At 37.1% G+C, this 18,641-nt stretch overlaps 1 protein-coding gene across 3 annotated transcripts in view; it reads right to left on the bottom strand.

Moving 5' to 3' along the window:
- Window positions 1–1,976: 1,976 nt before the first annotated feature.
- The window catches only part of LOC145998392 (NFX1-type zinc finger-containing protein 1-like), a 58,300-nt gene continuing 41,635 nt past the window's right edge, over window positions 1,977–18,641 (bottom strand). For all 3 annotated transcript variants that reach the window (XM_083134802.1, XM_083134797.1, XM_083134806.1), the window contains exons 8-11: window positions 15,418–15,605; window positions 14,174–14,393; window positions 5,103–5,377; window positions 1,977–3,038 (exon numbers count right to left, since the gene is read on the bottom strand). In XM_083134802.1, the coding sequence (XP_082990928.1) occupies window positions 2,275–3,038; window positions 5,103–5,377; window positions 14,174–14,393; window positions 15,418–15,605 (1,447 nt within the window). In that variant the 3' untranslated portion in view covers window positions 1,977–2,274. The remainder of the gene's footprint in view (window positions 3,039–5,102; window positions 5,378–14,173; window positions 14,394–15,417; window positions 15,606–18,641) is intronic.

The following is an 18,641-nucleotide window of genomic DNA, read 5'->3' as shown; positions in this document are numbered from 1 at the left end:
GCAAGACAAATCCCCCATGGATATCCATAAAACTTTGCATGAGACTTTGGGGGAACATGCCCCAGGATATACAACAGTAGCCAAATGGGTAAGGCATTTTAGGACTGGACATGGTGAGACTGAAGATGAACCCCGCTCTGGCAGGCCTGCAAGTGCAGTGACTAGGGAAAACATTGTCAAAGTGCACGACATGTTCATGGAGGATAAGCGCATATCCACCAAAACCATTGCTGCGTATCTGGGGATATTGCGTGAGTGTGTGGGTGTCATAATATCAGAGTATCTGGACATGCGGAAGCTCAGTGCGAAATGGAACCCAAAATGTCTGAATGCTGACCAGAAGAGAACACGAGTGCAGATGTCACGGGAGATTGTGCGCAAATTTCAACACCCTTATGATTTTTTGCGCTGTCTGGTGACTGAAGATGAAACATGTATTCACCATTATGATCCACAGACTAAAAAGCAACAAATGGAGATGCGCCACAGTGGGTCTCCTCGACCGAAAAGGTTCCGAAGTCAAAGGTCAGCAGGGAAGGTTCTGGCATCGGTCTTTTGGGATAAGGACTGTGTCATCCTCATAAAATATCTTAAACAGGGTGAAAACATCAGTGCTGCTGTTTATTCCCAATATTTGATTGAATTGAAGGCGGCTCTGAAGGAAAAACGTCGGGGAAAAGTGAGCCGTGGTGTGCAATTTCTCCAGGACAATGCGCCCTCGCACAAGGCCCATCAAACCATGCAATTGCTGGCGGATCTGGGCTTTACCTGTGTACCCCACCCACCCTATTCCCCTGATATCGCCCCATCCGACTATCACCTCTTTCCAAACCTCAAAAAACATCTCAAGGGCACACATTTTCCATCCGAAGAGGCACTGGTTGAGGAGGTGGAGGGCTGTTTTGCATGGCAGGACAAAACCTTCTATTTGAAAGGGTTACAAATGTTGAAACATTGTTGTGAAACGTGTATTGAGCTTCGGGGGGAATACCTTGAAAAATGTATTAAAATGGTTGTTCCAGCTGTATTCCTTCTGGGTGATTTCACGAACTTTCCAGCCCCCCTCGTATATGTACAACAGAGAATTGTAATGGAGACCAGTTGTTGGTATGGTAAACCTGAAGTTGTTGGACTTCTGCCTTTATTTTACTTGCATACCTACATTGGTGTTTTATTTATATTATACATAATGAATTAGAATTATTGCAGTAAACCAGTCAAATTTTCAGAATATGCCAGAATATGATTAATTCCCATACCAATCTGAATGTATATTCAGTGCTTGTATAGTGACTATGTATATTTTCTCCTTAATAATGTATTCTACTTTTTAAAAGTACATTAAGAACAAAAAGAATCTCAAGAGTTGTGAAAGTTTTGGTATAAATAAAAATAATTATTAAAAAATACACAATAATGAGCTCTTTCACTCAAATAAAAATATTGCAAGAAATATCATCTTTGAAAACCCTCAGTGCACATACAGTTGCACTCTGTATAATATTAACACCTAGATAATAGCAGGATTGAAACAGATGTGTACTCATGTATGAGCAACATCATCCATAAAAACAGCTTCTACAGACCATACATTGTATAATCAATTGGCACTTGGATATATTTGTGATCAGTATATACTAATAAAGGAAATCAAATTCTAATCTTTATACATGCACTGAAAGTTTTTTCATCTAAGAAATCATACTTCCCAGTCATTGTAAATAGATGTAATCATGACAGTCACGCTTTCCGATTTCTATTTCTTTTGGAGAAAGTGCAAGGATATACGTATAATCCAAGATCAGCAAGGTATGTAAAACTTATATATCAAAATTTGACATCAATGAAGTAGCAAAATTTCTATCTGTAAGGCTGATACAAAAAAAGAGAGAAATACTAAGGCATAAGGACAAAAGAGAAGTTCTGAACATTTATAGACACTATTGTAGTCGATATCATATGAAGTATGTTGGCAAACTGGCAGAAATATTGGAACATTTTTCATTTAGGAGTCTTCTATATGTTACAGAGCTACTTCCTTGTATTTATATTTTAGACACTTGTATATTTCACTGATATCTGTGAAAATACTGCAAACAGTAATTCAATTGTGCACAAGAAACCTTTGTGTAACTTTAATAATTAACCATACAATTGATATACAACCTGAATTCAATTTAAAATTAGACATGTTATTCCCTTTAAAAAAATATATGTGCATTTGAGTAAAGGATACAAATTGTATCTTCAAGTTGTATTACTTCTTGTAATTGTCTACACATAAGGATATCTTATTGCTGGGTTGTAATGTACTGTCGAAGGAGCACCAAATCTTCGGTGGACAAATGGATTGTGGACTAAAACTCTGTTCTGTGGTGGGTCAACCTTTGCTTTGCACTCAGTACATTGACCAACTTCCATGGCCCCTGCACAGTTACCCAAGGAATAATAATGGTTGTTCTGGCATTTAAACCAATCCCCAGCTGCATCCATTGCCACCACATCCTGCTCAATTAGCTTCATTTCCATTTCAGTTAAAATGTCAGGAAAATTCTTTGCTAAATCTTTGTGTAAGTTGCTCACTGTGGAATCAATTTCATATGAATATCTTTCGATGCTGAATATCATTTCCTCACTCTTGTTACATTCTAACTTTACATTCTCCTGATCAGGTACAGAATTCGATCTGGCCTTTATCTGGTAAAATTCAGCAATTCTGTGCAGACGTAACAATTCCAGTTTGAAATCATCCAATTCTTGATGACTAATAAACAGTTCATGTTCACTCATGATTTGTAACAGTTTGCAAGCATGCTCTGAAAATTTTGATTTCATATCAAGTGACACTTTTGATGCAACAGTGTTCATCAGCCTATGAACTGCTATGAGAATGTTGCAATGAGCACAGATAGATTGGATGACAAGACCATGAAGTTCTCGTAATCTTGAAAAATAATGTCCAAACTTTCCTCCAGTTCCATAATAATAATTCAATATCGTTGAAATATTTTGTACTATTGTATCTACAACTGTACAGCCTGTGGATTAAAAATAAAAAACTTTTTAGAAATTACATTGCAAGTTCAGTGCTGAAAATCTGGAAAACCTGGAGAAAAAAAAAAGCAAACAATGCATGAATTACATAAGAAAAACTAAGAAAAGTAACCCATATCAGAAAATACATAAATCAGACTTTGAGGTATCATATTAGATTATGAAGAACTATCCAGATTAACTTATGATAATTGGTTAATGACTGATTATGCAAGATAATTGGTTAATGACGTATTATGCAAGAAGAAATAATACGTGTATCACTTTTCTTCCACTTGAAATGATGTACCACTGCACAAGGTCTCACACTTCCAAAAGATAAATGATGTGTCCGAATCATTCATTTATTGTGAAAGCATTACCACATCCAAAGAGAAAGAACAGGGGAGAAAAAGAGAAACCTATATGATGAATTACAGCAAATATATTACAGAAAAGTGGAAACTGACATTTCAAAAGGGAACTGCAAAACACAACAAATACACATCTTTGATGTGAAACAAACATGCTGTGATAGGAAAAAAATGTACTGTAACACAGTTCAAATTATTTATTGTGGACAACTATGTGTCTATATTTAACACAGTCAAAATTTGCCAAAAAGGAACAGAAGCTCATTTGTTTCATATATATGATTTGACTTTCAACTGACTTCCTGCCATCTTATAGAATTTTGTTTTCTTTCCTGAGGCCTGATTGAGAGAGTACAGGGAATGTAACAAGATTCTTTGTGTTGAAGCTGAGATACTGAATTTTAGAGTATGTGACTATAGTTGTAACTTATTTCGCTGGGGCAAGCCCCCACCCCTCCTCTCCAAATTTTGAAGTCCATTAAAATTTACAAGTTAAGGATACTTTTGGTGACCTCTTTGAGCTTGAGTAGCATATTAATAAAGAGTAATATTTGTGATTTCACAAACGTATCAGTTATGTATCAAAGAATCCTGGACGCTATTGTTATGGGATAGAAAACTTTTTGGTTTGATTCTGTGTCCCCCCCCCCACTTTTTGCCCAACTTCTGACCCCAAAGTTAGAGTTCAAGTTGCAACCATGTGCATGTTGACCGAGAAAAGAAGTGGGGTCAACTGGGGCACTCACTCCCAGCCATAGGTGCCGACTCCATGGGGCTTGGGGGGCTCGAGCCCCCCCAATGTTAACGATGTGGGGGCAGAGTCCCCAAATAATTTTGCTTAACAGGATCTAATGTATTATTTTGCTCCTCTTGTAAAGTTTACTTTGAATTGTGCCACATGAACTTAACTTGAAATACACATTTGAAATGTTCTAGACCATCAATTTTGGGGGGGCTGAGACCGCTAAACCACCAACTTTGGAGGGGCTATGACCAGAGACAGCAAAACACATGACTTATTACTATATACTAAGTATATAATTATGAGTATTGTTACCATTTTTACTAAAAAGAGTTTCAAAAGACGATGTGCATGATCTAGGGGAGTGTATGGGACGTTCGGGCTACAAATGGCTCTCACGTGATATTCAGAACGAGATCGTTGATATATTAGGGAGATCTGTTTTGCACTCCGTGGTAGCAGATATTAAATGTCGGGAATATTTTGCTATTATGATTGATGAAACTTGTGACATATCCATTTGTGAACAATTGACAATCTGCATACGAACTGTGAATGAAAATTTTGATATTTTTGAGGAATTCATGGGCTTTTACCAGATTCTGAACACTGAGGCCAAAACTTAAAAAAGGGTGGGAGTCAGTCATTCATTAATTTATTTCAGTGATCACAGCCCCCCCCCCAATAATTTTGACAAGTCGGCACCCCTGCTCCCAGCACCATCTTTCAAGGAGGGCCCACCACTGATGAAATCCATACCCATGCAAAATGGGTCAACGGATGAATAAAGATTATGACTATTATTATTATAAGGAATATTGCAGATTTAGCACTTTCCATTTGAAATGGCAGTTAGGTGGAAAAGGCAACTTGGTTGGAACACAGGAAAGTATAAGTTTATGTGAAAGTATGTAAATTACTCCAGAATCACATGTAAAACTTACTGCCCTTACCAGTTCTTTGTGGAAGAACTCTAGTCATCCTAAACAATTTTGATCTCTTTCCTGAGGTATATTTTTCTTCAGTACATATCTTCTTCTGAATTACATGAAAATCACCATACCATTCCCTTATCACATTTCCAAAGCGAAAATTTCTTGTAATGGTGGTATTACATCTTGGGCATGTTTTTCTTGTGATTTCCTTGTCTCCTTCACCTGAGTGAGTCAACCAGTGTTCCAGCCCTTTTGCCTCAATGGTGTGCCCACAATCTTCCAAATAAACAAATCTAAAATATGAATTACAATGAATAAGATAAGATAAGATAAGATTTATTTCCATCCACTTGATCATATGAGTACAAATAGCACTATGATATGAGATAGGTCAATTACATGTATAATTTTGAATACAAAGGAATTAACACATACTTAAGCATATTAAAAAGTATAAAGAGTATAAAATAAAATTACATGTATGATTTTGAGTACAAAGGAATTAACACATACTTATGCATATTAAAAAGTATAAGAGAGTATGGAATAACATAGAAAATAGAAGAAAAATCAAAGGTTATGACTATTAGTGAACATAAAAATACAAGAAAAGTCAAAGGTTATGTCTATTAATGAAAAATATGATCTAAGTACTCCTCTGTGCTATAAAACAAATACTTCATAAGTAAGCTTTTTACTGTTATTTTAAATTTGGTTGGATTATGATTCTTGAATTCCTCTGGCAGCTTGTTATAGAGTTTTACACCTTGAAATCCTAGACCACTATGTGTTTTGGATGTGCGGACAGTAGAAAGGTGGAGGGAGTTATGCATACGAGTGCTGTACTTGTGTATGTCCAGATTTTTTGAGAAGATTTTAGAATTTGTATGAATAAAGTACAACGTTTCTAATATGTACAAACATGGAAGAGGTAATATTTTAAATTCATTCAAAATTTGTTTTGTTGGGTTTGAGAGGGATACATTCTTCATAATTTTTAATATGGGTTTTTGCCAAATAAAAATTTTCTGCATTTTGGGTGAACTGCCCCAGAAAGAGATACCATATGTGAGTACAGGTTGAATCTGTCCAAAACATACTGTCCTTAAATCATTCAAAGTTAAAACATTTCTCAAAATTCTCATCATGTAGCAGAGCCTGCTTAACTTTTGAGTTAAATTAGTAATATGCATGTCCCAAGACAGGTTTGTGTCTATCTATACTCCTAAGAATTTTATTGCATTGCATTCTTTGACAACTTCATTGTTAATAATCACATTTAAGTTTTTTATTTGTTTTGCTGGATTAAAATTTATTAGAAATGTTTTATTAACATTCAGGGAAAGCTTGTTGTTGTTTAGCCAGGTGTTTAGTTGTGTTGTTGTTGAAATGGAATTCTTTTGAAGTTGCTCATATTCCAGGCTTTTTACTATGATATTTGTATCATCCGCAAAAAGTATTGTTTGAGACTCTGATAAGGTTTCTGGAAGATCATTTATGTAGAGTAAAAGCCCGACCCTGTGGCCGAGTGGTTAGCACATCGCGCTGCGACGCCAAGGGTCCCGGGTTCGAATCCCGGTCGGGCTTGGTTGTTTGTGAATGTCAATTCATCAATTTCATCATTTCATCACTCATCCCCATCTTCGCAAATTAGCCAAGAGGCACAAAACGCGAAGTAAAATAAAGTAAATCAAATCAAATCAAATGTAGAGTAAAAATAAAACTGGTCCTAGAATTGAGCCTTGCGGTACACCTGTATTGAGGAACAGTTGGTCTGATTTGATTTTGTTAATATTTACATACTGACATCTGTCTTTTAAATAAGAGGTGAACCATTTTTTTGCTAAACCTCTGATACCATAATGGTCCATTTTATCTAGTAAAATGTCATGCTGAACCAAATCAAATGCTTTGGTGAAATCTAAAAATAATCCATGCACATGCATTTTTTTGTCTCTCGATTTTAGTATGTTATTTGTAAATTCAAAAATAGCTTCTGATATTGACTTACTTTTTTGGTATCCAAATTGATGTTTGGATAAGATGTCGTATTTTTCTAAGAAAGTTACTAATCTATTTAGCATAATTTTCTCGATTACTTTAGAGAAGACCGATAAAAGAGAAATTGGCCTATAGTTTGAGCATTCTTCTTTGTTGCCTTTCTTGAATAATGGTCTCACTTTTGCTATTTTGTACTCAGTAGGAAAAATACCTGTTTCTAAAGATGTGTTGCAAATACTTACTAGTGGTTGTAAAATACTATTCGCACATTTTTTTAGTAGAGAACTTGAAAATTCATCTGGCCCTGATGAATACTTATTTTTTTAAATTTATAATTACCTTCTCGACTTCTCCCTCAGTTACTGGTGTGAGAAACATAGTGTTTGTGTTTCTGGGACTGTTGAAATATGTTCTTAATCTAAGTGTAGAGATTACTGAATTTTTATTTACGGTATTGGGAATGTTCACAAAGTATGTATTAAAAATTTGTGCTACATCAAGGGGATTGCTTATTTTCTCTCCATCAGCCATAATTTCTTTCTTTTCATTCACGTTCTTTGTTTTCTTACCAGTTACATCATTAACAATTTCCCATAGTTTCTTTGATTTATTAGCAGATTTGCGTATTTTATCTGCAATGGCCAATTTCTTAGCATTGTTTATTACCTTCCTGAGAATAATTACACATTTTTTGTAGTGGTCTTTAAGTATGGGATTCTTGTTTTTCTGGATTTCTTTACATAATTTTCTTTTTGTTTCACAGGACTTTTTTACCCCTTTAGTTATCCAGGAAATTGATTTTGTTTGATTTAGGGGTTGTCTGTATGTTTTGTATGGAAATGCTACTTCAAAATGATATTTTACTGTCTTTGTGAATAAGCTTACTTTTGTATTTTAAATTTTCCTCCATGAGCACATCAGTCCAGTTTTCTTTCTTTAATGAATATACAAAGTTTCCTATATTTTCCTTTGAATTTTCTTTTTTCTACAGTAGTGATATGTTTTGCAGTTTTTTCTTTTATATTCTCTGGTATATGGACACTTATGAAAACTGCTTCATGATCGGACAAGGCTAAAGGTAAAATAGATGTGGTGTATTCAAAATCTTGGTTAATTATTATTTGATCAATACATGATTTACTTGTTGGTGTTATCCTTGTTGCTGAATTTATTGTTGCAATCAAATTATGGGAGGTTAGAATTGTATTTAGTTCATTTTTTTCCGGACTGTTCTTTAAAAAATCTATGTTTATATCGCCCATCACTATAATGGGTCGTTTCTTATGTAGTAAAATGGACAACATTGTTTCTAATTTTTCAAAAAATGTGCCTAAATGTCCATCTGGTGTTCGGTATAAGCAAACTACTGTTGCTTCATTTTGTTGTAATTTTAAATTCACTACTGCATGTTCAAAATTGAATTCTTCATTTAAATAATTAGTTTTTGTTACGTTTTCATATGGTATATTGCTTTTAACTAGTATGGCAGCACCACCTCGTTTGTGTTGTTTACGGCAATATGCGCTGGCTAAATTAAAATTTGGGATTTGTGTGGAAGAAAACTCTTCTTCTCGCAACCAATGTTCAGTGGCACAAATTATATGTGGGACTATTTTGAGGGATCCAAGAATCACATCCAGCTCATGGACCTTGTTCCTTAATGACTGAAAATTTTGACTCATTAACCTAAAAATATTTTTGTTTTCAGAGATAAGAAGTTGTTCATTTTTGTTTATGTGTCTATAAGGTGTGTGTGTTTGGTTTGTGTTTTCTAAATTAAGCGTTTTTGCTGTGGTGAGGCCTTGTAAGTTTTGATGAAATATATTTAATGTGTTTTCTTTTGCATTTACTTTTTTAACATGAGTACCTTTCCCTTCTTTTGTTTTTTTATCATCACTCTTGACACTTGGTTCTAAAATAAAAAAATCTTCATGAAATTTTTGTGGTACACGTTTTTCCCTTCTTGACAGTCTTGAAGCTCCGTCACTTCTGCTGGGAGAGCGTTCGACATGCCGCCTTTTCTCTTCAATGAAACCAATATCACTCACAGTTTTCATAGCAATGTCGCTAGCTTCTACACCCACCCTATCATTTTCATTGCTGCTCTTGTTGTTTGTCTCAGTCAAAGTGTTCTGTGTTTTTCCCTTGTCGGATTCAACTAGCGCTGCTCCACTTATCCACTTCCTTGTGTCAGTACACTTTTTCAAGCAGAGTGGGATGATTTGATTTTCCTGTGATTTTCTGTTAATAACACCATGGATCATTTGACATACATACTGTTTTCCTTGGTGGTTCAAGTGCTGTCCATGTCTTGTACGATATTCTCTGCTCATGGTGTCAAGGTCGATTATGGTTACATTTTTGAAGTGTTTACAAGTGTTCTTCATCTGTTTATTTATTTTTTGTATTTCGATGTTTACATACGACTGAGGGATGAGATCATATCTGTGGGGTATAGTAGTTACAATTACATTTGTATGAGTCAGTGAACCTAGTGAGTCACGTACTGCCATTATTGCATCGCTGCCCTGATTTGTCGCAATATCATTGGAGCCAGTGACTATAATAACATAGTCATTTGAGCTGAACCTCGAACACTCCTTCCTTGCTGCTTCTAGTACATGTTTTGACTTTGCCCCGGGTTTCACTGAACCATATATATTCATTGCTGGTAGAAAATCTTTCATATTGGTGGCCAGGTAGCGCCCATGGCTGTCGGCGAAGATCACTGCTTTGGGTCTCTTTTCTTTGATTTTCAGTTTTGTAGTACTTTGAACTTTCCCATCTCGAAGTGCATTGATTGGGTCTGTTGTATGCCTCTTTCTTCTTTCTTGGTATTTAAGCTCCCTACACTGATTGCGTGCACTTTCGATTTCACCAGGTTCATCGATCAATGCTGCAAAAGGGTTGGTATGCTCAAATGAATTATCCAAGCACTTTACTTTTGGGGCATTAGTGGATGGATAGTGCCGATTGAATAGAACTCTCCCATGTTTCACTACTTCACTCCAACTATCTTGCTTGTTTGTCTCGCACAGATTTTGGGCATTCCTTCTTTCTTCTTCTACATCTCGAAAGTCCAATTTCAGAACGTCGATAATTTTTTCCTTTGACGCTAGTTCCAGTTTCAGTCTCTCACACTCGAGGCGTAATGATTTACAGCTGTCACAATTCGGCATCCTGTTTTTTGACTTTTGTGATTCGTTTGCCACAATTTTTTGCACAGGTTCGATCAATACACCACACTCACGTCAAGGTTGAGAAATAGAACCTACACTGAATTTCTTATACTTTCGTTTTCACTGCACTTCCTCACTCCCGAGTTGGGAAACACGCCTGACAATGGTGTGAATACCTCATCTGGTTTATGAATGTGCTTCGTAAACAAATTACTTACTGCCTAATTATTATTATTATTATTATTATTATTATTTCACTGTTCACTTAAAGGACCCGTTCTTCCGTATGCATGTATATCTTGCGACTCATTGTCACTGTTCACTTAAATGATCCATTCTTCCGTATGCATGCATTTCTTGCGACTCGTTGTCACTGTTCACTTAAAGAACCCGTTCTTCCGTATGCATGTATGTCCTGCGACTCATTGTCACTGTTCACTTAATGACCCGTTCTTGTGAATCTGGACGAATCAAAACATATCGCTGTCTCTGTGTCTCAGGGGGTGCAGTTTTCGGAGATTCTTGGCAAATTGCTTTTCACAGTGGGATTAATTTACTTGCGATAGGCACTGGTTGGTATCTGAAAACACTACAGGAGACTCATTTGCTTCTACGATCATATTTTCCTTTCAGAATATAAATGTACATTTTGACCATTATAGGTAATACATGAAACATGTGAAAAAAAAATGGCAGATCAGTAGGAACATACAAATATAACTTGAAAAAGGGTGTTTTTCTAAATTACAACTATGATAATTAAAGTCTGAGATTCGATAATTTATCTGTCTGCATCTACATCTTTCGTCTATTACCTCTGACATACTCATATTGGTTTTTGTGACATGAATAATCACACAGGGTATTACTGTAGCCGAACACTTATTTCTCTTAACTCTTTTGGGGTGGTGCCTATAGATGTCAGAAGTAATATGTTTTGATAATAAAAGTTTTAATAAACAGGAAACCGAATTAAAAAAAACACACAGAATCTTTTTGGGTTTAATCTCTAAGCTTTCACCTCACATCTGCCATCATCGCCGAGTAGACTCTGATGTCATTCTTGCACCGCCAGGCTGATTGTTGTGCTGTCATATTCGCCTTTATATAACTTGGACAATCAGCGACCGACCATTGGTGGTTTGCCCTGATCGATGGGTGCATTTCTGATGACATATCTGTGGTCAGTTGTGATGAAAATTCTCCTTGATTTTGAGTTCTTTTTTATATAAATTTACTATTTGTATTATCGTTTTGATACTACGTATTCGCCTTTATATAACTTGGGGCAATCAGCGACTAGTGGTAGTTTGCGCAGATCGATGGGTGCTAGCGGATTGGTTCCATTTTGAGTTCTTTCTATCTTTCTTTTTTTTTAATAAAATTTACTATTTGTACTATCGTATTCGCCTTTATATAACTTGGGAAATCACCGAATAGTGGTGGTTTGCCCTGATCAATGGGTGCATTTCTGATGAAGTCTCTGCTGCCAGTTGTGATGAAAATTCTCCTTGATTTTCAGTTTTCTTATTTTTTTTTAATTTACTATTTGCATTATCGTTTTGATACTACGTATTCACCTTTATATAACTTGAGGCAATCAGCGACTAGTGGCGGTTTGCACAGATCGATGGGCGATAGCGGATGGGAGCTAGCCAAAAAAAAAAAAAAAAATGGAAATTCCTCTGTCCGTTGCTTCCGAAAATAGGCACACATAGACATGTTTACCTTACAGAACAAAAGGCTTGGAAATTCTGAATAAAACGAGTCCTCATTTGCATGTTTCGTGTTATTACAACGTTTGTAACAAAACATTTTCCAAAATGTTACATTTTGCTTCAAATGAGCCCCATCCTTGGGGGATTTCCATGTGTGACGAATATTTCATCATCCGCCTCGAAAGGGTTAAAGTCAAGTACTTTAATTATTTCTTTGTACAATATTTTTCATCATTTGTAAATGTTTTAAACTATTTTTCACGAATAATATTTCATACTTAAGAATTTTTAATGACAAAAGAAATGTGCCAATCCCAACAAATTAACAATTCAGAAAGGGAAATTAACAACTACAGCCTTAGTGCAACTTATAGAAATGTAGAAATGAAGGACTCAGGAGTAAAAATATTGAAACTGAGAAAAACCCAGATCTTCCCATGTGTTTTTCACTGTCACTGGCTAATGAAGGGTATTTATTCACTATTGTACAGCAACTGGAGACTGTGCAACAACTGAATTCAATTTCGAACAGAGTATGGGTTATCAAGTTTTACTCCAGGGCCACTCAAATAATCATGGATGCATTCTCAACTGAAATATTTTGGTGAATTGTAACAAATTGCATTAATTTGTAACCAAAAAGAAGATTGAAATTATTTTTGTTCAATTGTAACGCACCCGCAATCTGGAATAGATTATGTTCAACTGTAAGCAATCGTTGAATTGAAAGGAAAGAATTGCATTCTGTTGTAATCAATAGACTTGGCACAGAATGGAATCAATACATGATTCATCCCCATAATCATGATGAATGACAAACTGATAAAATTGGCAGAACAAACACATGCAGTACGTAGGGGATAAAAATTGCAGTTTTTTGAGAGTTACAAACACTGAAATGAGACCTGAAAGAGGGAAATATTACTGTATCTTGATGTTCTCTACACAAGGGCACCCAAGGATTTTATCTCAGGGGGGCAGAAGTGGTCGAGGAGGAGAGGCATGAGGGATGCTATTTCCATGAAGAAAATTCTCACCAAGCATCAAGGATAATTTGCACACACACTGTATGTTCTCCATGTTGATCCATAAAAGTATCCCCACAGCTAGGAATTTCCACTCCAAGAAACTGGGGAGGGGGCAAAGTAAAATTTCATATCTTGCCCTTCAAAAACCTCTATTTTACCTTCATTATTATTTATTTATTTTACAGATTATAAAATTAAAATTGAATTCAAATTTACTAAACATTGTTGTCAGGTCCAGACTATTGTAAGTCCTCCTCTTAAATAGAAACTGGATTCAACTTGCTTCCTTTCCATAAATATTTATCACTTTGTTGATGGACAGTTCTATGTCTTTTTCTACTTCTTCACAACCCAGATATCAAATAGAGACCACTTAGAATTTTCAGTGAAAAAATGCAGGCTCAACCAGGACTCAAACCTGGGTTTCTGGCATACCATGCCATTTCTCTATTTTCGTGGAAAATTCTACGTAGTACATCTTCCGTGTGTAACAAATATTTATGTTACTTACTTCTCTACGCTGGAAGTAACCCGGCAATGGTGATGTCTTCAGTGTTTCAAAAGGCAACAGATTCCATTGTGATTGCACTGACAAGAGACAATTCCACATGGGTAAAATGGTAAAAGCGAAAAATGTGGCGAAGCCAGGGTGGCTCGGTAGCTCAGTGGTGGAGCAATGGCACAGTATGCCAGAGACCCAGGTTTGAATCCTGGTCAAGCCTGTATTTCTCACTGAAAATTATATGTAGTTCATCTATGTGTGCCAAATCTTCATGTAAGAGACCACTTAATATGCTCTGTCATTGCACCCATCATCCATTTTCACCTTATAATTTGAATTATGTGAAATTTCTTTAGGATATCTTAGAAGCAGGAGGGGGCAAGTGTTCCCTCTGCAGGTGTCCTTGTCTACACATTGTGAAACTTTGTCAATGTTGCATGCAACCCCCCACCCTTCTCACTCTCCCCTCTCTCTATTTCTCTGTGTGTGTGTGAATGAGAGGAGAGAGAGAAATGGAGAGAGAGAGAAAGGGAGAGAGAGAGAGGGAGAGAGAGAGGGACGGAGATAGAGAGAGAGAGAGAGAGAGAGAGAGAGAGAGAGAGAGAGAGAGAGAGAGAGAGAGCAAATACAAGAAAATGGAGAATTGACTTCAGTCACTTACCTTGAGTCTACTTCGCCTTCCATTCCATATAAGAAGAACTCTTCAGTAAGTGCATGGGCATCGCATATTCTACACAGTGGTGGGCACATTTCTCCACAATAGCCAACACAAGGATGTCCACATTTCAGCTGCTTTTTACAAGGCTCATTGCAAGGGAGTCTGTCACATATCTCATAGCACTTCTTAGTGCATTTATAGTGCTCACATTTCCATTCACACTCTTCCTGCAGAAGGAAAACATATTTGATTACTATTTAGTTTATAAGTTACAAATATTATGCATATAATGTTGAAACAGAAAGGAATAGGAAACACTCACAAGATAAAATAAAGCAGTTGACATTTCACAGCCTGGCTGCATAATCAGCTGTGCATAAAGTAGCATGCTAATTGAATATTATTTCTCGAATAAGAAAAATGATAGTACAGTATGTCCAGTTGTAAAAGTAAAAAAAAAAAAAAAAAAAAAGTAAAGTGTTCCCCTGTGCTTAGCACCATACCATGAAGGCATATAGGGGGTGTGGGGATAACACCCCACACTTTCTTGATCCGGTCGTAAGTGGGGGTGATGTGATCAGCACCACGCCCCTGACTGCCTTTACCCCCAGGGTTTCCCCCAGGGTACCCATGTTATTCGACACTGGGTGGGCGCCGGGGCCGCTTCCATCTTTAGAAAAGTTCCCTTATTTGAACCGGCCAGGGATCGAACCCGGGACCTTTAGCATGGTAGTCAGACGCGTTACCGACTGAGCCACCGTGGCCAACTGTCCAGTTGATGAAGTGTAAAGTTCCTGATTAATGTTTTATGCATATTATTGTAAGTAGTAATGTGCATAAATCTTCTTAGGCACTGTCAACTCAAAACCATACGATCCCAATAAAATCCTTGCCTTCGTGTAAGTTCAGTGGAAATAAATAACCCTGGATTATACAACGAATGCTAAGCATCTATATTTTGATTATTTAAATTTAACACTTGGCAAGTATTTTTTTGGGGTGAGGGGGGAGTCCAGGTGTCCCAAACTCCTCCTCTAAATATGCCCTTAATTCCTTCTCAGAACACTGACAAGGATAAAGTCCAGGTGGTTTCACTGCCTAAATCGTATTGGAATAGCTGACAGTGACTGTATGATCAGTGTTGATTGGTTTCAGATGTGTTGTGCAACATAGACATTATGTGGTAAGTGTGATGTTAAGGTCAAGGTAACTTCAGAGGGAAGAGACATGTCCAATTTCTAATATACTTGCCCTACATTGTATGCATATGTTCCCACATTTATTTGGACATCGAAATTTCCTGTAGGCATGAATACAAGGTAATGGTTGCTTGCAATTCTTCCTTTTACATTTGTAGTTTGGAATAAGATGCCTACAACTGTATTCACATTTTCTGTCACAGGGAGAGCAGGAACGATTACATGCTAATCCACAACTAGAAAAAAAATTGATGTTTTTCAGTACATGCATAAACAAAGGACAGTTCAAGCATTAATACAAAATCAATTGGTCTTATCATCACTGAAACAACAGTTGTTCTTGGAGTAGGTAAGAGTTTTTTAATTAACATATGAAAATCTACATATACTGAATAAGCAAATTAACCTTTAGTATGCAGCACGGGTCTGACGAAAGTAAGCCCAGTGTCGCCGAGGCTTTTTAGCGCGAAATTTAAATTTGTATACTTAATGGAGAAAAATTGTAATAACTCTTGGCACTATGGGACCAATCTACTTCGGATAACTTTTGTTTTGCAGCTAGAACATCAGCGCATGCAACCTTGTAATTTGGAAGCCACAACCACGGGGGGTTACGGGCAGGGGCCGGATCCCACGAATGCCAATGAAAAAACTTAAAAATGTGGTTTGCCCCCTCTTCCCCTGCAATTTTGGTATGAAAACCCGAAGTTTTGCCTTTTTTTCAACGAATGGACCTCTTGCAACAGAATGAAACTTGTTTCATGTTTGTGGGTGCAATACAATTTGAATAATGAGCCAAAATGTAAATCTGTTCTTTTTACAAAAAAAAAGCCAATTTGCATATTACTCATAAAATTGCTATCACTCTGACACTATGGGACCAATCTACTTCGGATAACTTTTGTTTTTCAGCTAGAACATCAGAGCATGCAACTGTGTAAAATTTGGAAGCCCCAACTGCGAAGGGGGGGGTTACGGGTGGGGGCCGAATCCTCAGAATGTCAATGAAAAACATAAAAATGTGGAGTTTGCCCCTCTTCCCCTGCTATTTTGGTAAGAAAACCTGAACTTTTGCCTTTCTTTCAACGAATGGACCTTTCGCAACAGAATGAAACTTATTTCATGTTTGTGGGTGCAATACAATTTCAATAATGAGCCAAAATCTAAAACACTGTTTTTTACGAACACAAGTTCAAAGCACAAAGCAGGAAGCACAAAATGAGAAAAACACAAAACACAGTCTTCCACATTCACTGCTCAAACAGATTCTGCTGAGACCTCTCCTAAAAGTGCAGGGGAAAGCCTTTTCATCCAGCTTTGTTTTGTCCATGCTTCTTCCTAGATTCCAGCTGCATTCCATTTATAGCATAGAGGTGATAGAAATCTGACCCCCCCTCCCTCCCCCAAACACTTTAGCAGGACCTCCTGTTGCAAGCAAGCTCCAAAAATTCAAGAACAAAGACGATGGTGTGCCTTATCTCTGGTGAGTCACAGCATCTAAGCTTGAACGAAAACTGGGCATAAATACCAAGCATTTATTGCTTCTCTGTCAACTCAGGACTCCAACACGTGACATGGGCATGTTGGAAGGGGGAAGTTTGGAAACACGATTGCAAAATATGTTCCGGACAGGACTGTCAGTGTTCCCACCGCAATATACCAATATAAGGTTGGCAAACCCTCGATAATTGTATCTAAAGCTGCATGGTGCATATCTGCACCAAATTATAGATCCACCAAGCTTTCTGAAACCTCGGAAAATATGCGAACTAACCGGCCTCCCCCACCCCCTTCTTTCACCCCCGGTGTTTGCTCTGGCGCTGGTCAGGCAAGGACCTTCCCACTTCCGCTGACACAGTGTTGCTAATTTTACTCTCTTCAAGAATTCGAGGAGTATTGTTGATGTGCGTAGACGTGTTTTTGAGTAGGCTAAGTGTAAAGTGTCGAAAGTTGTGCACAGCAGTGAGCGAAATTTGCTACTACGAATCATCGAGAAGGGTGGAATTATCCTCGCGATCAATCCCTAAAGAGAGCAGTATATCTAACGGGCGCTACGACGCCAAGGGTCCCGGGTTCGAATCTCGTTCGGGCTTGGTTGTTTGTGAATGTCCTTTCATCAATTTCATCATTTCATCACTCATCCCCATCTTCGCAAATTAGCCAAGAGGCACAAAACGTGAAGTAAAATAAACTAAATCAAATCAAATCAAAATATCTAACGGGACGGTTGGAGTCATTGCTTAAAAAACTGAAAAGAGAGAAAAAAGATTTACAAACCCCTGACAAGAAATTGTCCATGAAATGTACCTAGTGAAAAGAGAAGTTCCTACAATATTGAAACTTTTAGCTATTGCTAAGGAAGAAATTAATTATCAGGGGGGGGGGGGGGGGGCAGAAACATTACGGAAAATTATGAAACAAATCGGCTTTAAATTTAAAAAATGTAGAAACTCTCGCTTAGATCTGGTTGAACGAAGCAACATTGTGGTTTGGAGAGCAAGATCAACAGATCCGCAATGAAGGGAGGCCTGTTGTTTACATTGATGAAACTTGGATTCATGCTTTTTTCTTTTTACATTTTTTTTTTTATAGTTTACATAATTTGAATATTAATCTTATGTGTTTAAATTGTTGATATCCTTCTGCGAGACAGCAGGCGTTTTTAACTTTAGTGTCCCCCTCCCTCCTCTCTCTTATGCTATATTATTTGAATTACCACGTCTAGAAACGAAACTTAATATTCGGCCTGCATATTTGTTTACTTGCAAACCTTTCACGGCACACGCCCACTTCTAGATTTGGCAACACAGGGGGAAAACACGTGTTTCTGCCATCCCTTCCCTTGCCCCAGAGTTCCCGAGCTCCCCTCATACACATTCGACACTAGCGCCACTTGTTTCTGGCCAGGGTTTCAAATAAGTTGGTGGATCTATACGACAAGGCACTTACTTTTTTCGTCCCATATCTGGGACAAATTTCAACTAAAGGTTAAATAATAAGTACATTTAAATAAAATTACGAGCACGTTAAAAGACTTGAAGGTTCACACCCATTATTTTTGCTCAATACGTATGTCACATAATCTTCAGTTTTGTATTGATTGATGAATTAATTTTTGCTTTACTGTTTTTCTGCAGGTAATGATGTGAGCTTTTATTGTCTGTCATTTTATTGTGTAAATATAAACCTTGGTATTGCAAGCCATCTTGGGCCTTGGAGATATGGACTGGATTGGCATGTGGTAGCCACAGAAAATTTCTACTGTGCATAAA

This window comes from Lepisma saccharinum, chromosome 1 (genome assembly GCF_977018435.1).
Source record: "Lepisma saccharinum chromosome 1, izLepSacc3.1, whole genome shotgun sequence".
Classification (NCBI taxonomy): domain Eukaryota; kingdom Metazoa; phylum Arthropoda; class Insecta; order Zygentoma; family Lepismatidae; genus Lepisma; species Lepisma saccharinum.
This window is presented reverse-complemented; position numbering and strand designations above follow the sequence as displayed.